This window comes from Amphiura filiformis, chromosome 5 (assembly GCF_039555335.1).
Source record: "Amphiura filiformis chromosome 5, Afil_fr2py, whole genome shotgun sequence".
Lineage (NCBI taxonomy): Eukaryota > Metazoa > Echinodermata > Ophiuroidea > Amphilepidida > Amphiuridae > Amphiura > Amphiura filiformis.
In genome coordinates this window covers 52,401,110-52,422,824 of record NC_092632.1, presented here as the reverse complement: position 1 = coordinate 52,422,824, position 21,715 = coordinate 52,401,110, and the positions used below count along the sequence as shown (strand labels likewise).

General features: G+C 36.5%; 1 protein-coding gene across 1 annotated transcript in view; it reads left to right on the top strand.

Moving 5' to 3' along the window:
- Window positions 1–21,715, top strand: part of LOC140153351 (polypeptide N-acetylgalactosaminyltransferase 2-like) — a 264,123-nt gene that overhangs the window by 230,000 nt on the left and 12,408 nt on the right. The window contains exons 10-12 of the mRNA XM_072176081.1: window positions 4,391–4,483; window positions 10,770–10,853; window positions 21,301–21,427. Coding sequence (XP_072032182.1) covers window positions 4,391–4,483; window positions 10,770–10,853; window positions 21,301–21,427 — 304 coding nt within the window. The remainder of the gene's footprint in view (window positions 1–4,390; window positions 4,484–10,769; window positions 10,854–21,300; window positions 21,428–21,715) is intronic.

Sequence of the window (21,715 nt, the reverse complement as noted above, 5' to 3'; positions counted from 1 at the left end):
TAAACCAGAATTTCATAATATTAATCTGCAAATTAAGTGTATTTTATGTTGCATTTTGTTGTGCAGTCTTGTCAATAAATAACAGGAAACTGCTGGGTAACATTAACAATCATTGTGATACAGCATGTATAGGTTTCTCAACATGCCCATAGAGGAAGTGGTGGATGAGGTTGTGGGGTGTATGTTCTGTTTGATGTGGGGTGTGTATGTGTGTGTTGTTTGTTTGTTTGCTTGTGTGTTGGTGTTTGTGTTCACCTGGTTACTGTTTGATTGAGTAACTTATATATATGTCAATTAGTTCATCTGAGTTAACCGGAAATTGTAGTGGTTTTGCTGTCAACAACTTCTGGCTCTTATTTGCAAATGCTAAATAGCTCAAAGGCATCACATTATTTGGATCTCCAAGCTGTGGGTGGAGGGAAAATGTTGCCATGTATTAAACACCTACAGAGGCCTAATATTCAGTATTCATTGGATGATGGTGAATATCCTGATAATAGAGATGATGTTTGACTGGTCACATCCCAAACTGAAGAGGAATACACTCATCATCATTTAGTCTTACAACTATGTACCGTTCCTTTGTGTAGCAAATACTACAGTAAAATGTCGATGAATTTAGGTCTTAGTTAATCGTAAGTATAGTAATGTCATGTAGCAGACGACAGTCTGACTCAAAGTTACAATAGTTTCAAAAAGATTTCGAATTTTTGAATTGTGCAAGTGAAACGTACTTGAAAATTGATTGAAATGAGTACAATCATGCCTAGTGTTAGCACCGTATTTGACCTAATTAGTGGCCCTTCCCTAATAAGCACCCAAACATCCATTTTTGGAGTAACAACTGTCTAGGATTTACAACTAAATTCTATCACATGTCTGAATGAAATAACCTTCTAAACCTTCCAGTTAAGGATTATGATGAATTTGACCTTGGATGTACACTGTATTTGGAATGGTTATGCATGTAAATTTCCATTATTACTTTCGTTTCATCATTTCCATAAGCGCCCTCCAAATATTACCTGACTTATGCGCACGCCGCACAGGGTGGTAATTAGGACAAATACGGCCACATAGCATGAATGATGTACTTGGATATGTGGATCTTTAATACAGAACTCCACAATCAATTTGATTCCAGACCATGAATGTCATCCGTTAGTAATCTATAGTCTGTCTCATCTGAAGTTGAGAGTAACACCATGTTGGATTTTGCAGTGGCAGATTCGAATCATGTGTCCTAACCTAACCTAAAGGGAAATTTGCATTGACTTGTCCCTCGAAGCATGCAGATATTGAACACAGTGGAATGAGCGTTCATCTGACACAGTATCAAAATGTGTCACTTTTGAAAACCTTTTGTTATGCGTATAGCTTTATAGTGGAATACAGTCACGTCATGCCGAATGAGGTATCAAAGTATGCTAAACAAAATTCTCCATGTATCAACTACTTTTATTTTGCAATTTAGTTTTAGTGTCTTTAAGTAATGTTTTTCAAATGGAATTGGTTATTATTTTGAAACCCATACTCCCCTGTATATAGCTTTATCTGTATCTTCCACAACTGGAAGGTGTATTTTAAATGAAAGTTACCTGTACTTCCTCTGTGGAAGTCTTTAGCTAAATCTTTTACAGAGGGAATGTGCATTTCAAATGGAATAGCCCATTGCAAGATATGTGTAGCCTTAGACTACTAAACTACAGATTGGAAAGTCCCGTGCTTGAGCCTTCTGAGCATGCTTGAATTCAGCTGACGCCGGTAGAGAGTTTGAACCTGGCGACCTTGTTCATCAAAGTATACACAGAGTGCTCAATTTGTCAGCGATTACACACAAGCTCCCATTTTGTGTACGCTATTTGCATTATTTTTGTGTTGGTACCAACCATGATTCTGAAAAGCTCTTCTGCTCTGATAATGCAGCCAAATTGAACAAATTACAATTCTCTGCAATCACCAGAAACCATTACATTAAGGAAGACATAAAATCAGTCCTAATTTTCATCACACGCAATCTAGAACTGGGTCAGTTTGCGGTTCTCAACTTCACTCGAATAATTCACTTAGCCACGAAGCGACTAACAAACTCATCTCAGAAGGCATCAGACAAGCTCTGAGTCTTCAGTACTAGTAGGCTAATCCATTTAAAGTCCACACTCCTCCTGTGGAACATTTTAGAAATATCTTCCACAGTTTCAAATGGAATAAGCACAATAGCCAACAATATTTGAAACTTGTCCTCCCTCTGTGGAAGATTCAGGTGGAATATTTCTCAGATGGGGCATTAATTTCAAATGGAGCTGCCTAATTTGGTCATTAACTGCATTACATTTGAAATTCATACTCCCCTTGTGACCCTTTGGAAGATATTTACCAACATCTTCCACAGGGTAGTGGATTTGAAATAGAATAGCCAATTACACACTCATCCGGCCAGGTGTACATATTTGTACATCCTGATAAAAAGGGCTAACACTCCACCTTGATTCAAAATGAATAATGCATGACAACAGTTTCTGAGAAGTTGATATGCTGACCACTCCTTATAGTATGGACTCCAGTGGCCTTTTGGGAGACTTATTTGATGTAGGTGTTGTGAATATACCACTTGCAATGTAGATTAAGCTAATGAATGCTGCATATAAACAGGGATGAGTGCTACACTCTGATCAGCACCAAACAGGTGGAACTACAATCAAGGAAAAAAAATAGTTGGCACACTTTGACAATATTAGCTCAAGATAGAATGGATAATGGATTGGAAAGTTGGTGAAGAGGCTACCCTTCTGCAGTGGAATGAAGTAGGCCAAAGAAGAAGACAATATGTTTCAACTCTTCATTGCCACTCTGCAAGTTCAGTTATATTAGTATAACTATATTTAATGAGAAGTACAAACTGTCCCTTAAGCTTCCCTCCACCATTCCCACTCAATCAATTGTTGAATTGTGGGAGACGGTCTGCGATTTACATTAAGTATGCCAGAGTGTGCCAACATTATTTTCCTATATTATAGACCTTTTCGCTTTTTGTTTCTTCACCATGTGCAAAAAAAGAAAACCAGACTTACACACTCAACTGATGGTTTATACTTGCTATTTCTACTGTTTTTCTATAAGGCATGCATACGGTATATGGTGCAAATTTGCTGTAGATATTAATGGAATATATATAAGGATATCAAGTTTTTGTTATTTTTAAAGCCATAATATATGATTTATGTTCATTTTAATTTTCCAAAAAATATGAAATAATATTAATAACAACTGTCAGGAAGGGTTTCTGTCTATTTTAAGCTAAAATTATGAGGTAAAGTGAAAGAAAATATACTTGCTATCTTAACTTTCTTAACTCTGGAGCTCTATGGAGAATTTTGCATTGTAATTCAATGTTAATTACAAATTGCCCTGTAGTCCTACAAACACAACCAATCTAAGTATAAATTGGGACATGTGTAAATATTCCAAATATGCCCAAAACAATCATGTTTGAAAAAAGAAATAACTCATTTAAAAAGATCTTACATTGTGGCTTTAATTAGTAGTGGGCCTAACCAAGATACAAGTGACACTCCAAGCCCAAATTGGTTCAAATCATAAAATAAAACTGTCATTTGACCACCCATTAAACACATCTCACCTTTAACAAAGACGATAGATTTAATTAGAACGTACCAAGTACTTAGGTCGCAATTATGGCCATTAAACTCATTAATTATCAGCTATTCTATTGATTTTATTGATGTTAGTGTCGCTTTCCTAATTAAAAGGCAATTTACATTTCATTGATTATTTAAGTGGTACTTCATTGATACAGATCTACATGCAAGACATGAGCATGTAAGTAATATGTAATGCTATCAGCTTCAGCAAAATGAATCGTCTTACCATGCACACTGAAATTGATATTGAGGTATATGTGCAACTATTGAAGTGTTCAACATTTTCTGTGGAACATTTTGGGAAACTGTGATGTTTAAATTGATGGTGGTTTTAGCATAAAGGAAGATTACAGATAAAAGCACACACATAAAGTCAAGCATTGCTGGCCACATGCATGGTGCAAACTTTCCCCGTTTTAATATCAGCCTCTAAGAACTATTTTGATTGGTTACAAATGCGGTTAAATAATTGATTGAGCCAATCAGAGATATGGTAAGAATATTCAGTAGGCTGAAAGGGATTAAGCTTATCTGAAAGCTCTATTTTGATTGGTTACTCAGAATATCATGTAATTAACCAATCAGGAGCTCTTTTAGAGATTTAGTAGTGCTGACAGGGTTAATAAGTAATATGCAAATAATGGCAGAGTTAGATTTCTGAAAATAATGTTTGAAATATAATAATGAAATAACCATGTGGCAACATATTCTTGTTCTTATTATTACAGAAACACAAGACGAGCAGCAGAAGTGTGGATGGATGAGTATAAAACTTACTACTATGCCGCAGTGCCTTCTGCCAGAAATGTGCCATTCGGGAGGTAAAAGTGACAACTTTTATTTGAATTTCATCCAAGAAAAGTCTTTAGTTTAGTTGCTCTTTCTCTATATAGACTCTGTAGCTGTTATTTTATGAATATGCTGTGAAGAGGGTGCTTACAATTTGCTCATGAAACTATAAAATGTGCATGAATACATGTCACTTTGTGCTGTGGATGTGAGCAGATATTTTGACATAGTTGAGTAGCATGAATATCTTGAGATAAATTTTGTAGTGAAGTTGAATAATTTCTTTGAAGCTGAAATATGCAATGCATTATGTCAGTTGACATTTCTGGCAAGTTTATTCAGTACAGTGGAATTGCATCTGCAAGCATTTTTACCTCTAAACGAGTGTTTTTTGATAAAGATACGAAAGGTAGAACCTGCCACAAAAATATTATTCAGGAGTTTGAGCAACTATATTACTGATATAGGTGGCTATACAAACATGTATTATTGTAAGACCAATCTATTATAATGTTTTTGTGGAGGGTGTCTCATGGTTTGCTTTTTGTCTCTTTCATCAAATAAAACCAGGAGGCATGTATTCTTTGAGATGGAATTCTATGGTATTTCAAGCAAAATTAAATTGGATGAAACAAATTGTGAATTTACATTTATAATCATTTAAAATAAGAGTGTATCTGAAGTCAAGATATAATCCTAAGTTACAAGATGGAATTTACAAGATGGAATTTTATTTAGACATTTGACAGCATTGAAAAGGGCCTCTCAGACTGTTGTCACTTGAACAGTTTGTAGGGGCACTTATTATAGGAGTGGCACTAATCAGGTAATCCATATTATAACTATAATTATAGGGCAAGAGCAAGGTGCCGGATTCCCTAGTAATTACTACCTGCCAGAGGGTAGTTGTCATGGTTGTCAAGTCTCTACTTGATTTGTGTATAAAATTAGTCACCAAATTTGGTATATTTGCAGCTTCTTTCTTTCACACTTGTCTTCAATTTGCCCAAATTAAAATTGTCTAGCATGGATAATTGCAATGAACAGGGCAGTTCATTGAGCAGCATAAACTTGAATTGATGGAATTGTTGATGAAATCAAGTTGGTTTTTGCATTTTAAAAAATAACTTAGAAATGGTTGAGATCACTGGTAAAAGCATCAAAATTTCCTGGAATTTATTTGAACTTGAAAGCTTTAAAACGTTAAATCCTTGGCAATAAACAGACTTGAATTAGTGTTGAATTGACAAGCATGGCAAATTCAAAAAGACGTTGGTTGGTAATTATTCCAGTTGAGAGCACTAGTAAATACTGCAAAATTTCATTCAATCGCAGCGTACAAAATACAGTTGTTTTGAAATTTAACAGCTACTAAAATGTTGAATTCATTGGGATAAGCAGCTTTCAATCTGCATTAGAAATTTAATAGGATTCAAATTTAAGGAATTAAAAAAATTTTAGTAGATGGGCCTTTTGGGAAGAAGTTATAGAAATTCTAGTGGTAGATACCAGTTACCATAGCGCCTACATCTCCATGGCATTAAATTGACTGGTCAGTATGTCAAATCCAATCAAATGTAGGTTGGTAATATTATGGTTGAGATCACTGGTCATTTCATATAATTTCATTTTCGCAAACAAGTCCAGAATTTCAGTCCTCGGCTTTTTGAAGTCTAGGGATGGGCGATGTGTTTGAATTATGGTGGAACTGATAAGTATATCAGGTGAAATAGGATGTAGGTCATTGCTGTCAACTGTCAGGCATTGAGCGTGACAGTATTAGGGCACTTTTGCCCGCTCTCACGACAAGGTAGTAAAATCTCATGCCAAGGTAGTAAATGTCACGCCAAGGTTGTTAAATTGCACAAAATCTCACACATTAAAAAAAAAATACTTGTCACTACCCTGAGTACCCTCGCCCCACCCATCCACCCACTTTTTAGATTCTCAAGCGCCCTGGCTCAATTAATAATGGGTCAAAATGAACAATTGTAGTATGAAAGACAGAGATAAAAAAACTTAGTTAGCATCTGACTTCAGGGCAAAGGCGTGCCATGATTGGTTGCTGACCTGCGCAGTGCGGCATTTTCTGTCTAGTTGTCAGAATTTCAGAAGCAAACTATCCCTGTCTTTCATTATAGTCGGCAAACAGTAATTCTGTCCCGGTGTGCTACTGTTTGACAGTGTATCCCACCAACCAATTCCAAAAAGTTGACATCCCTGATATAGGTTGATAATATTCTGGTTGATTACATACACTCACTATGGTCACGCACCTGCTTCTCTTAGGGCTAGTATAGTCCCATGTCTTGGGTATGTTTTGCTGGTGCATTAAACAAAGCAGCAATATTGATGCAGCAGACCAAATATTACAGTCGAGGGGAACAGCCCATTAATCAGTAGTCCTAAAATTATCTAGGTTAAGGTTTACGGCATTTTAGGTTAGGATTAGGGTTAGTGCTAAGGGACAGGGTTAGGTTAGGGTAAATGTTAGGATTAGGGCAAGTGTTAGGATTACAGTTATGTTTAGGTTTTGGGTTAAAGTTATGTTTAGAGTTAGAATTAGTGCTAAGGTTAGAGTTAGGGTGGAATTTAGGATTAGGGTAATGTTTAGAGTTTGTAACTAACTTACTGGGTCTGTAATTCATCATATGAATGGATGCGAAGGATGATATAGATTGAGTTTAACAAGAGATAGCGGGGATTGCTGGGACATGTTGTACCTGTAGGGGATACATGTTGAGGTAATGAAGCAGTTTATCTCAGGTGTTTTTATATGCAGAGAGTTGTTTTAGACAATCAGCCATGGTCTAAAATTATGATCACTGGTATCAAATGAGGGGAATAGTGCACATAATGATTTCTGGCAAGGTATTAACATATAGAGTTTGAAAATATGTGATAGCATTTGAGCAGTAGTAGCTTTTTATGTGGTTTTGTCCTTTTTTTTAAAAATGACAGCTAAAATGCTTCTTGCCACATATAACTGATATCTAAGATCCCAGAACAGTTAGGCAGTAAATTTGGTGTTACTGACTAGGTTTCAGCGGTTGAAGAATTTGTTTTTGTCTTTTAACGTTGAATACTCCTATTTTATTGAAATCTAAGATGGCCGCCAAATTACCGATATAAGTAGTAGTGGTATCAATGACACAGTTTGAAGGGCCAAGCATTTCATTTCTGAATTGAACTAAAACATTGACACTTTCCTTTGTATTCAAATCAAGATGCCCCCTGCCACCAAAACATCACCTATAAGTAGCCATGTTTAAGCTTTTTCAGCACTTGCACTTCAGTTCACCTCAAGTTTGGTAGTGATGTAAAGGCGGTTTCTGCCTCGCTTCTTGAGGGTGTCTATGCGGGCATTTACACTCTCACGATTCAGATGCGGATTTAAAGAAAAGAATAGCAAAGCAACATGGGCGCCCTCCATAGATTTCAAATAGGTTTGTCATCTCTGCTCTTTCAATTTTATACTTTTTGAACACATTAGGAGATTGAGATAACAGGATATTCCGAAGTTCCCCACTAGAGATTACTCTAAGTACTTTGCATGTTATTCATCTTGCACTTTCTCACAATATGACGTAGAACATTAACCTTGTAGAACGTGTGCAACTGATCATCATTATGCGGTCTTTGCAATCATGTTCCACGGATCATAGCAACATCAATGTTCATCAATGTAACATTAATGCTCATCAAAAATACAGAAAGCAGATAGGAAGTTGCGGTTAAAATCAATGCAGTAACTACAATGACATAGGGCACACACTACTATTAAGCTGTCAATTTTATATTGCGAGAAAACACAAAGTAAATAAAAAGTAAATAAACCCAATAATGAGCAATTTGTGGCCAGGATTTGTGGGTGTTTTAAATGTGAAAATGGATAAAATCTGTAACATTTTCCCCTGACAGTCCTAACCTCCCCTGATAAAACATAGTGGGAAGGTCCATGTTAGTTTTTTGTCCACCAAATCATCATGGTAAAGATGTTCTCAGTACATATGTGCTGTGTCACATCCCTTTACATCATTGAATGAGGTCAATAGATTGTGTAGTTCAAAGGAGAGATGTGGGTATGCATGACAACTTGTTGTATGTCTTCACACATCATGAGTATGAGACCCTCTGTTGGTTATTCATTGAATAGAACCTCAGCAGGTGATTTCATGAAAGAGGGTTGTCAAGGTTATGAGGGTAGGAGTTAAGAAAAAGTATGCGGCAAAATGTGTTGATGTGGCAATTGTTGTGCGATCCTTTATTTCCCTTTCATCAAAATAATGCAACAAATTAGGCCGAGTAAAAATAAAAACATGTTTCTTGTCCAGGTTTTTAAAAAAAATGGAGGAAGAGGGTCTTTTTATTTTCTATTTTTTATGGAAAAATAGGTGTAAATACCCATAAACACCTGTATTAGCGTAAATAGAATGACTGAAAAAGGAGGAGGCCCTTTTTATTTTATTGTTCTGGTAGGTACGCCCCTCTAGTGATCACAGCACCATCCAGAAGTGTTTCTTGCATATTAGCAAGGCTATAATAGAAAACATCTCAACTTCCAAGACATCTTTCTTCAAAAGTTATAACTGAATTTAAAAAAATAAAAACAAATTTGAAGCGGCCTCAAGAAAGGAAGCAGGAGGGGACGAGAAAACTGTTTTATTTTTTATTCGGCCTTATCCGATGAAGATATACTTTGGTCTATCTAGCAACGCTTAAGAAGACAATGTGTGATTGTATTTGTCATTCAAGTGAGTTTACTTGTATTAACATGGGTTCATTCCAGTGGTATATCTACATATGGCAGTGTTCAGTGCTCATATGCCCCAGTTGAAAAAATGCATCACACCTGCAAATTTAGACATTCTACCCCGGGGGGGGCACTCAAATTTTTTTTGGGTAGGGGTGTGCCACCGCCAGTTTCGAACTTGAGGTCTAAGGAACTGATCAGCCGGCCAAAAAGGGGGGGTCTAGGGAACTGATCGGCCGGTCAAAAAGGGGGTCTTGGGAACTAATTAACCAGGCAAAAAGGGGGGTCTTGGGAACTGATCAGCCGCCAAAATCTGAAAATGGGGGTCTAAAAACGGAACTAAACCATGCACTATGCAGGACAAACCAGGGCTCAATTTCGTGGCGTTTTTGCCACAGATTTTTGAAGGAATCGATTTCACTTTGAATTTTACATTCATGCATTAAATTATTAAATCAAGAAAACCATTATTAAATGCAAAATTGGTCTGGGAGCTTCTGGGGTGGCCTACGATAGAAATCTCAGCAAAGCAAAACAGCATTCGGATCAAAATTACTAGACCCTGCAGACATTACATAAAAGCCCTCCATAAAAACAAACCCACAAAAATATTTTTCAGTGCCGTAACTAAAGAAAAACATAAATAGGCTACATTGAACTGCCATGCATACATGAAGACGATTTGTGAAGTATGCAGAATTTGACAACCATTCCACTATTGGCACTAAACCAGTAGATCGTAAATTACCTTTTAATTTACTGTTATGGTCAGCTGCAAGGACGTGTACATAATTATTTGAGGTACTTTTCCTAAATATATTTGGCAATTTTATTCCCAAAAGAGATCTCAAAATCATGTATTTCGAGCAAAACGTTTAACAGCTGACGGCCCCTCCGCACTCGCGGCAGTGCTGCAATCACTGTTTACAAACAACCAACCAGTGTTGCCACTACTACAAGGAGCCCAAAATCCACCGTAAGTTCCTTTATTAATGGGGAAGAAATTGATGGAAAATTCCCTTTGAAGCTTTTGGGCTCGCAAACGTAGCTTTTGTGCTTGAAACAGTAGGACAGAAAACACGCCTCTCAAGATGCCGATGAGAGCGGAAATCGATGATCTGAGGGTCTATGGAACGGCTAGAAAAATTTTTGGGCTTCAGAGCGGGCAAACAATGAATTCAGAGGGTCTAAGGAACAGCTAGCGGCACTGAAAAAGGGGGTCGTCGCCGCGGCACATACACGTATAGCTGGGGAATGTGAGTGCCCCCCCGGGCATTCTACTGCTTGATGAATGTCCATTTTCAACCAAATTTGCAATAGTAAATAGATTTTTTTTGCCACTAGATGTCCAGCTTTAATGCTTCCAACATTAGATTATTATGACAAGCATAGATTGAAGAATTGTGTGACATAGTGGAACAGTTCTCAACCAGTAATCTTGAGTCTCTCTCTACCAGTTCTGAATTTTTCAATCTCTTAATTTTGCCTGAGCTCAGTTGTTCATCTAAAACCTTAATTGTGATGGCAAATTGTATAACTAATAATTTTTTTGTTTTTGTTTCTAGTATACAAGCAAGAAATGAACTGAAAGAGAAATTACACTGCAAACCTTTCAAGTGGTATTTAGAAAATGTCTATCCAGAATTAAGGTAAGTGTGCATAATAAACATAAATTAAGTCTTAATTTACAGTTCAAAATACTAAAAATTATGTCAACTTGTATATTAACCCAATGGCCACTACACGCCTCTAAGAACTATTTTGATTGGTGACAAAGAGGGTTATATCATGTGTTGAGCCAATTAGAGATATTGTAAGAATATTCAGTAGGCTGAAGGAGATTAAGCTTAAAATTGCTGAGATATCTTAAAAGCTCTATTTTCATTGGTTACTCAGATGATTATATTATGTAATGAACCAATCAGTGGCCCTGTAAGAAAGGCAGTAGTGCTGATGGGTTAACCTTTGTGGCAACCTGTGATACTGATAGAAATGATCAATGTAGCCATATAATAGCTGTAGGATTTACACTTGAAGCAAAAACTGCAGTCATGAATTTTAACGTGCAAATAAAATACATACCAAATGAGTCTCCGATAAATAGACACAATTACAGATTGTAGAATATTTAAATATATGGTGGGAAAAAAGTTTGAAAGGATGCGCCTAATGAATTCATGCAATATTTATCAACTGCAGTAGTTAATTGGTTATGACCTATGAAGTAAACCCTTGAATTGTTTTGGAGAAGCGCTTTAATTTACCTCATCATGAGGTGAGAATAGAAAAGTCTCCCACAGAGGATTTTTTTGTTGCAAATGTAATTGGGTTAGAGTTATTATTTTGAAGCCCATACTCCCCCTGTATATAGCTTTACCTATATTATCCACAACTGGAGTGAGTATTTCAAATGAAATGTACCAAATTATTCTATATGAAACCCATACTCCCTTTGTGGAAGAGTTTAGCTAAATCTTCAATGGGGGGAGTGTGAATTTCAAATGAAACAGCTAATCAAGCAGTGTTACAGATATTTTGCATATAGACTAAAGCGGAAATAGGCACTTGAATGATCAATTCGGCATTAAAGAGGGATGGAGGGCATTATTAGCAGTGTAGTGAAATGATGCTTTGTTTCTCACTATCAAAACGAAACTCCAATACTCTATTCAGAAAAGGCAATGTCATGGCCACCGTCATCGTCTCATATATCCCTATGTTGCTTACAAGTGGAACTCTGCTTTCACATAGATGCCAGATCTAATTAGTATCTCCCACAATTCTTAGCTGTTTGCTCCTGGGACAAACAAACTACTTTCCATTCTAAGGGTATGGATTATTTTGAGAAGACAACACTCTGACTTGAATTCTGAGTACAACATGACAGCATGCACTTGACGCTACCATTTTGTGATTCCATCCGTATGCAAATCCAAAAGTTGACGGGGAGCCACACCCAGTATAGGTAGCTTTAGACTAACCATGGTAATAGGATGGGCAGCTTGATGTGGTCTGATCTATCGTACAAAAATGTGACAAATATGCAAATGTGTGGTGCTCTTGTTATCGATTCCCTTGATTTTATGTGTGTGCGCCAAACATCACACATTTATATACACATCTATATACACAGCCTCACAGATGAGAAAGAAAACAGAGAGCGTACCACCAGTCAAAGTCCCCATGTATTGTATGCGGTGAGTTCTCGCATATTCATGAGTGCCGATTGTTCGATCGTGCCGTGTCTAACAATCACGCCAGCGCTGCGTGCCTTCGCGTATACGCAGTAAAATACGCAGTAATTGCGTATCAGTCTCGCCTGTCGCATTTCATGGAACAATCGGCCCTCATTATCGGATGATGCGGAGACTTTGACTGGTGGTACGCGCTCTGTTTTCTTTCTCCCCTGTGCACAGCCTAGACTGCTGCCCTCATTGGTCAACTTTCTGGGATGACGACTGAGAAACTTATGTTAAAAAAAGCAAACTTTTTCACCAGATTCTGGTGATCTGAGACTGAGCAGTTATGTCCAGATTGACCTTTTGACCTCATTTGTTATTGAACATATTGTTAGAACTTCTGGTTGCGATCTAAGTTTTCAGTCGTCACTACAAGCTAGCATGGCACAAATACATGCACAGTGTAGAGGACTGAAGGAGTTAGCTGCAGAGTTTGGCATAATATTTACACAGGGGAGATACACATTGTGCGAAGTAGTGTTTTCTGTTGACGAATGTATGATGAGCGCTACGCTTGTGTACAGGGTTTTAAATCCATACACCTGCTATGGAAGGAAATATCAGTTTTTTAACATTCACTTTTGAAATATACTTTAGTAGAATATACTTTTTTTTACAATATTTTGTAAGATTTATAATTTTGCCAGAAAAATGATGATGGGTTTAGATCCAGAATGGTTAGAATAATAAGTGTATCTGTTGTGAATTCAATCACCTGGGACCTGTACTTGACCCAGAATGGACATCTGCCTGACAGTAGTGTCAAGCTATATGCTAACTGCCTGCCAGCTACCAAACCAATCTTGACAATTTGTTATCAAAATTACCCAATTGCCTGGAGTCAAGTTGTAGTTGTTGGTTAATTTATATTTCATCACAAGCCATGCAGTTATTACACCATCATGGCTAAAGATTTTGTTGACTTTGGTATAATGGTTGTAATCTAGCAAACCTGTGTAATCAACCAGGGATAAGTCACTGGTCATATATGATTGTGTAGAGCGAATTGTTTCACAGCATTTTGAAATCCTTAGAGCATCTTTCTTTCATATTAACCAAGACACTCTAAAGCTTTTCTAAATCCATGTACTATTATAGCCATAAGCCAAGATATTGTGATCAAGCTGGTTTTGATGGGTTAGGAAGTGTGCATAGAAGCTCATAGATGCTATTTTACCCATCCCAGAATCCTTTGCAACATGATACATCACCTTCGTTTCATCAAATGATACTCCATTACTTTGTGCAGGTTCCATTTGTTTTCATTTTGAGAATACACTACTTAAACAGGGGTCGATAGTCAAGAAATAAACATATTTTGCAAATCTGGATGTGCTCTGTTCATAGAGGTACATTTTTCACCATCGACCTATGTTGTACTAGATAGCAAATCAGTATAGAAAATTAAAATGGGAGAAATGCATTATGGTAAGTGTAAGATTTCCTCTCTGGACTTGATGGGTTAGGAAGCGTGGTTGCCAGCATATTTGCTGTAGCTTGGAGTCTTTGACACAATAGCTGGACTTGATGGGTTAGGCAGCATGGTTGCTGGCATATTTGAGTCTTTGACAAGATAGAGAAATTGTGAATGACATTTCAATGAAGTCGACCTGGTAGAATGTCAGCAATGAAGCATCCTCACTTTCAGTGTTTATTTAAGAAAAATGACTTCAAATTTGGCAACAATGGGATTTGGTACATTAAACTGATGACAGTGTGGAGACATTGCTGGATCACTCATGCCTTAAGATACAATTGTAAGGTGAAAACACACATATGAAGTGAATGTAGATGTTTTGTGTGTCAACAGAGTGAAAATTAGTTAGTTTAAGTTGAAAAGAAGATGGAAGTGATAGCAAGGTAGTTTTGCCAGTTACTTTTATGCCTCAAGGATTTTAGATGTATAGATATACCGTATGGTAGAAACAGGATAGTGCTACCAAGATTGAATTTCATTTTGCATTAGTAAGATAACAAGCTAATACGGGTTAGAGTGAAAATTACTGTATCATATTAGCTGACTTTCAGACTACTGAACAGATATTATGACTTTCTGGGATATTATTTTACACCTGTGATGTATAAAAGCTTGCATACTTGAGAGATTATTTTACACTTACAGAATGCAAAAGCTTATTATTAAGCCTTGTTTTTGTTTCAATTATTAGCATATGTCAATTTATTACAATTTCAGCTCGCTGATTATTTCTTTCCATTTCAATAATGTATGATGTGGTAAATAAAACAAATCATTGATCTTATCAAGGAGCAGTTACTTAGAGAATAAAGGTATTGTTTTTAGCTGCTAAAAACAATACCTTTATTCTCATTTTAATCCCGGATTTTAGTTCAAATAAAAATATTAATCATAAGTAGACCAAATTTTAATCAAATTAAGTCCTACATTTTACAAGGAATTACCTATGCGCCTCTGATTGGTTCAAATAGCATGTATTGCGTCAATGCACACACTGAACCCTGTCATATCGTGTCATATAACATAGCTAAGAACCAAGAAGATTGCAGGAACTTTCTCAAGTGTTTAAGAATTTGATATTACAGTTTTACGGTATTTGTCTTAAACTTCAAAGATCAATCAGAGCCAACTTACAATAAATGCATTGGGCTCTTGCGACATATGTAGTCTGTGAATTCAGGGCCAGAAGTGGTAAATAACAATACATTCAAATATTCTGAATCTTTCCTTTAAAAAAAAAAAGAACTGGCTCAAAATTTTGTCACTGAAAATCTAGAATACATCAGTAAGTAAACATTAGGCTATTCTAGTTGAAATCCATATACCCCTAGAAAGATATGACTTTGATATCCCACACAGGGGGGATAGATTTCAAATGGAGTCACCCATCCAGGTAACCCAATTTTGAGATTCACACTCCCTGTGTTGAAGATAAGTTCATTTCTTCCATAGGGGGTGTATGGATTTTGCATGGAATAGCCCAGCACATATTAAATCAGTTCAGATTTTGTCAACTGAGAACTGGAAAGAAAAGTGCATTCCTGACAGTGAACCTGATAGTTGTATTGCTAGTTAATTTGATGTAGTCAAAAGGAACATTGAAAAACAGTATTTTTGTACAGGTTAAGTTTGATGTTTTTATAATAATGGAAACTGTAAGATTTGTTGACAATTTCTCTGCTTGAAATTTTTGTTTGTTTTTAAATATTAGCTTTAGAAATATTTTCACTGTTTTTTTTTAATTTGCTCCAATTTGTATAATTCATCCATCACAAAACTTATCATACATTAAACATTTTCACTTTAACAGTACTCATTAAATCAATTAGAATTCAATTGATGAATCCTGTGGGTCATCAACATGCAAGGTGCACTAAGACATGAGGTACATAGAATACTATTTGCCTTGCGTGCTCTGTCAGATTTATGCGCTCTGTCCACTAGTTTTCTGTAAAGGAACTCGTGGACCAGAGAAGATGTCTTACCCTTCCCAGAATCCTTTGTAACATGATATGTCATCTTGTTTCATCAAATGACAGTCCCATTACATTGTACAGGTTTCCGTTGTTTTCATTATGAGAATAGATGGTTAAACAATGGGTCGATAGTCAAGAAATACCATATTTGTCAAAATCTGAATGTGCTCTGTTCATCGAGGTATACTATTGACCCATGTTGAATATGAAATAAGGATTCTTAACCCTAACTTGATTGAAGCTCACTGATAAAGCTCACTTTGAAAATCACTGCGCATGCATGCATTCCATGTGATGCCATGACACAATCAGACATATATACCTAGGGAATCACTGCCCGGGCCAGCAAAACCCCTGTTGTTACAGGTCAGTGATATTCAGTGTGGCATGTCTGAGGTACGAATCCCGGGGGTACCAAGTGACTTCTTTATTCATCTTCTCTCCTTTTTCATTTCTTCTTTCCCTTCTGATAGCAAAAAAACCATGGATTGGGTTAGGGTACAATTTGTCCACTCTGAAGTACGAAGTAACAACGCACACGTAGCGCGTTAACAGTGCGTAGTGCTGCGTCTCTGCTGCAGATATGCATGCCTTCAAAGTCGGCACAATGTGTGCGTCCGCGTCGGTACTTTGTACTTCAGAGTAGACTGACTGTAAGGTTAGAATATGACATATGAAACCTTGGACATAGCGGGCTGTAACCAAATAGTCAGCTTACTACTCCTTAAATTGATTCAATATGCATAAATAAGGCAATTTGATCAGTAAAGCTCATGTTTTTTCATAAAACAGGTGTGAAGTAATTTTGCTTGTAGGTGTTTGTTGGTATATCATATAATTTGTTCGGCTTACTTATAATTGGCAAAAATTATTTGATTTTTGTTACTGCGTGCATCAAAGTCCCAACTTTAGCTCGCATAAATTCATATAAGTGCATGCCAGTCATATTATACAAAGCACCAACTAGCATATTGGTGGTGCACCTATTGTGTGTACGTTATTCTAATGATTTGATATCAATCCACAATGTTATGAGTCTGTCCATTGTAAGCCAAACAAAGATGGGGTCCCTATCAGGGCATAGACAAGTATAGGAACCAGTGGCATAGCCAAGGGGGGCAGCTTTCCCCCTGTGAGAAGTCTTGCCCCCCTTGGAAAATTGCCTTTGCCCTCCTTTGCCCCCCCCCCCCTCTGAAAAAGTCCTGACTACGCCATTGGTAGGAACGTCGGAACACCGTTCCCAGAAATTTTGAGTGGCTACCCACCAGATTTCTACCTATAGACTGTAAATTCATGAGACTTAATGTGTAGATAAAATCTGCATACAGATATTTTGACAATATTAAAAGGTCATTTCGGTAACTTCAATGCTGTACGTGAGCAGATGATGTTTACGATAGTGGCTGTTTAAGTAAGTGTAAGCTTAGCTAAATAAACAAGATGAATGCTATGCCAATATTTTTGGCTTTGATAAGAGCAGCTGCAGGTATGATTTGACAGATGTAAACTGTTAAGGGGGTACTACATCCCTGTGGAAAATTTGTGACTATTTTTGCATTTTTCTCAAAAACTAATAACACACTGGTAACAAAAGTTATATATATTATAGGGGCAAGGAATTCAATTACTACACTGGAATTTCAGTGACCCAAGACAAGTGGTTAGTTATTTATGATAAGAAATAAGGTACCGCTAGGATGTACCTCATTTCCTATCATATATATACTGAACCGCTTGTCTTGAGTCACTGAAATTTCAGTGTAGTAATTGGATTCCTTGCCCTATAATATACATAACTTTTGTTACCAGTGTGTTATTATTTTTGAGAAAAATGCAAAAATAGTCAAAAAATTTACCACAGGGATGTAGTACCCCCTTAAGAAAGTCCTTGCTTTCTACTACTACGTAGGTTATAAATTCTGAGATGTCTTCTAAACGATAAGATTATCAAGAACCACATAAAACTGCACATTATACCACCATTGATAGATTTCAAATATAGCTGTGTCAATTCAAATCATGAGAAAATGCAACAAATTTGATAGAAAATTGTGATAATTGTTTATATCTATTTGACATTTAACACACTGGTGTAAAGAGAAGCGTAAGTGTTAGCAAGGACATATTAATTGTATTTACCCTGCGAGTTGTAGATGAAGTCGTCAAACCCAAAAGCCCCATTATCATTTGTAAATGAAGTGTTACATGGTGACATCATCTTACTCTAATGGAGTGGTATTTAAGTAAATGCCAGGAAATGAAAAAATATAATGAAATTTTTATTTCTCCAATTTAGGGTGTTCTTTTTTAGAAAGCAGTAGCATACTGTAAAAGTGGAAATTTTCGCGCTACATTTATTTTCGCGCTTTACCAAGCTGTTCCAAGCTGCTAACGCGAAAATAACAACGCACAAATATATTCGTTTTGTGTATAGGTCAATGTAAGGAAACTTACAATTGTGAATTTAAAAACAAGGGAAGCGGTTTACAATTGGCAAAGCACAAAAAATTAATTTGATCTCAGTATAGCTGTACGATAGTCTACAGTACCCATCCTTACTAGTGGTCTTTTCTGGCTTACATCTGTTTAAGGGGACTTCTTTTTATGCTCTTTTAGCATGAAATTTGGCACAAATGCAAGTTAAACCAACATTGATTTACAAATTCTTGAAAGTCAGTGTCTTTCCACTCTTTAATAGGTAAAGTAGTAGTGGCACCAGGATTTTTTTCTGGGTGTAAAGGGAAGGGGATTGGGGACAGGTAAAAATCACTCAAATTTGTTTAAAATATGGCATTTTTGGCCTAAAAGGTGATTTTTTTAAATGCTTATTTTGATATTGAGGGGGGGGAGGAAGTAGGGGAAAAGCCCAAGATGGGGTGGGGGATTCTCCCATTTCCCCTCTCCCTCAACTGCCCTTGGCATGGTCACTGGGTAAAAAGTGACTTGCGTAGCTAGTTGTAAAAAAATGCCCCTTTTCATTTGTTCTTTAAATTATGCATGTATACACTGTGTTTTGAGTACCTCCTCCGGGCACAAATGGGAATCAGTTTGGGTTTCTTTTTCCGATCACTTGACGAAAGTAAACAAAGCTACTCTACTTTTACCACCGTTGTATGTCTTCCACCAGCTAGGTGTTTTACAGATCTCGGTCAACATGTAGCGATTGGTGCTTGACATGAGAAGCAAGCTGGCCTAATTCTGTCAGCACTCCTTTTTGTTGTCTTAGTTCATTCCGCATGGATTTTGATGATGTACTTGAAACATGGTAATTTATTTGATGTAAAACAAGAGCAAAAAGTAAAGGGAAAAGGTTATTGGTTATTGGGTGAAGTAATTTCTGACATGTTTGTCCTTGATTGTGAGGGTTTACAAAATCACACACACAATCACACATGCAAACAAATATACATAAACAACAATATTGTTTTGGATCCAGAATGCTAACGTAATCAAGGTTGACCTTGGTATTCTTCCAGTATAAAAATATGTTGACACACCAATCAAAAGCTTCAAACTATTGCCTCCTGAATGGTCAGGTTTTTGAATTGGTCACAATGTCAGCAAGTACATTGATTATTAAAAACCACCATACCATTAGCTGTAACAACATTAGAAATATCAATTTTGTTGCCTTTTTAAAATGTTGGTTATGAATTAAACCAAATACTATGGCGGTAAATTCTAATTTCACTGATGCTAAATGAAAACCACATTGTCGGGAGAAATCAAAGTAAATCTAACAATTGGTAACCTAATTTGTAGAACACGTTTATGATGATGGAGACAATAACAATAATGATACAAATTATTTTTGCTGCTACTGTGCATGATAAAAAATGTGCCATTGACTTGCTATACAGTCTGTCTCATAAAAAATGGAAAAAAGATGGTGAACCAAAAATAGGTGATTTCTGTCCAAAGTTTCAGTTATGTTCAATTGTGTTCCATAGTTCATACCATACTAAACACTGCAAAAGTGGTATTAAAATTAAAATAACTGTACAATTGAAAAAAGTTCGTGCATCGCCCACATGTATTGCAGTAACCCATGGCCAAAATGATGCCCAGCACCAATATTTTTGACGACTCCATATGCCACTGAACATGTAAAAAACTTGGCCACCCCAAAAGGATTTTTACAAAGACCACACTGAAATACAGTTTCAATTCAACTCAAATTTGCAAACCATGCAGCCATGCTTGTTTGCATCACATATTTTGTATGAAATATGTTATACATAGCAAGAGCTAGAGATTTTGTTTGACTGTAGCATTTTAATTAGAACACGGATAGACATGTAGGTATAAAGCAAGCACATAGCATAAGTTAGCCTAGGGACTTAGATCTGAATGTAAAGAACTGTGCAGATGAAAATGAAAAATGTAAGATTTTAGCTGCAAGGCTTTGAAAGATAAGCAGGAAAGATTTGTGTGATGAAAGGTTTCAATTAAGAAAGAGGTTGGACTCCAATATGAATTCATACCTGGCTGGTGTGGTATACCTTGCAGTTCAGGTTTCATTAAGCTAGGCGAATTCTCTCTCGGGCATATTTTTTTATTGTTCCTTGTTTATTCTCTCTGAGATTATTTTTTGTTTGTGTGTAATTGAGCATTTTATAAATGGTGAGAAAGACAACAATAATGAAAAGAGGTCTAGAAGGAGAGGTAGAAAGAGAGAAATGCACGGAGATATACATTTGGGCATACAAGAGGGAGACAAAATGGTGTAAGGTACAGGGAGCGAGAGAGAGAGAGAGAGTGAGAGACATGGTATACTATAGACAGACAAGACAGAAAGAAGACACAGAAGAGAACTGATGAAAACTAGAGAAGATAAATGAGGGGTTAAGAGAGAAAGCGAGAGTGAACAGCAATCACAACTAAACCACATTGCATAAGTACACAACTATTGTTACAAGTGTTGTAAATTGTTATTATACACTCTTAGACTCGCACACAGATATGCGTACTAAGCAAAGTGTGTTTGTGTTTTGAATTGAATCATTTTTCTTGAAGATGGGTGCATTGATATTTGGTCAAATTTTCTAATACTTTTAGTATTTTGTTTACTATAAAAATAGCAGAAAATATTTGCAGTGTATGAAATAGGTTAATAAATGCAGATCCCTTATTGCTCAAGAGATTAGACACAATAACACAAACACACTTGCACTTGCGTGGCTTGTGCTTTGGAGGACTCAACATCTCAGCACACATGCATTATTGAGTTCAATTTCTCTCATAACATTTGAGTGATACACATTGCTTACCCTATAATTGAAGGTAAAGTCGATTCAACCACCTTGGTTGTGTAAGTATTTGGAGGTGCTCTTGCATCATAATAATTATTTCAGTGATCAAGTGAACTAACATTTCATATTCTGTTTCTTTGTATTTTTTATAGGATACCTGATAAACAAGATTTAGCCTTTGGTTCTATTCAGCAAGGTACTATGTGTATGGACACACTAGGTCATGTACATGAAGGCACATTAGGCCTTTATGAATGCCACAATAGTGGTGGCAACCAGGTGAGTGCATAGAAACCAATTGGGACCCAACTGGTGTTTATTTTTCATTGAAATAAATGTTGGCATTTATTGTATCAAAATGCTTTACATATGTGACCATCCAGCACAACTGAGCCCTGAAGTCGCCAATCATCATTTTTGAGATATTCAACCAAAATATTCTGCTTGAAATTAGCTTTAAAATGATGTATATCATGTCTATAGTACTTGACATTTAAGTAGTGAAAAATCAATAAAACAGTCAATAAATCCTTTGTTTCCTATTGTTTATTGTTAAGTTCAATGGAG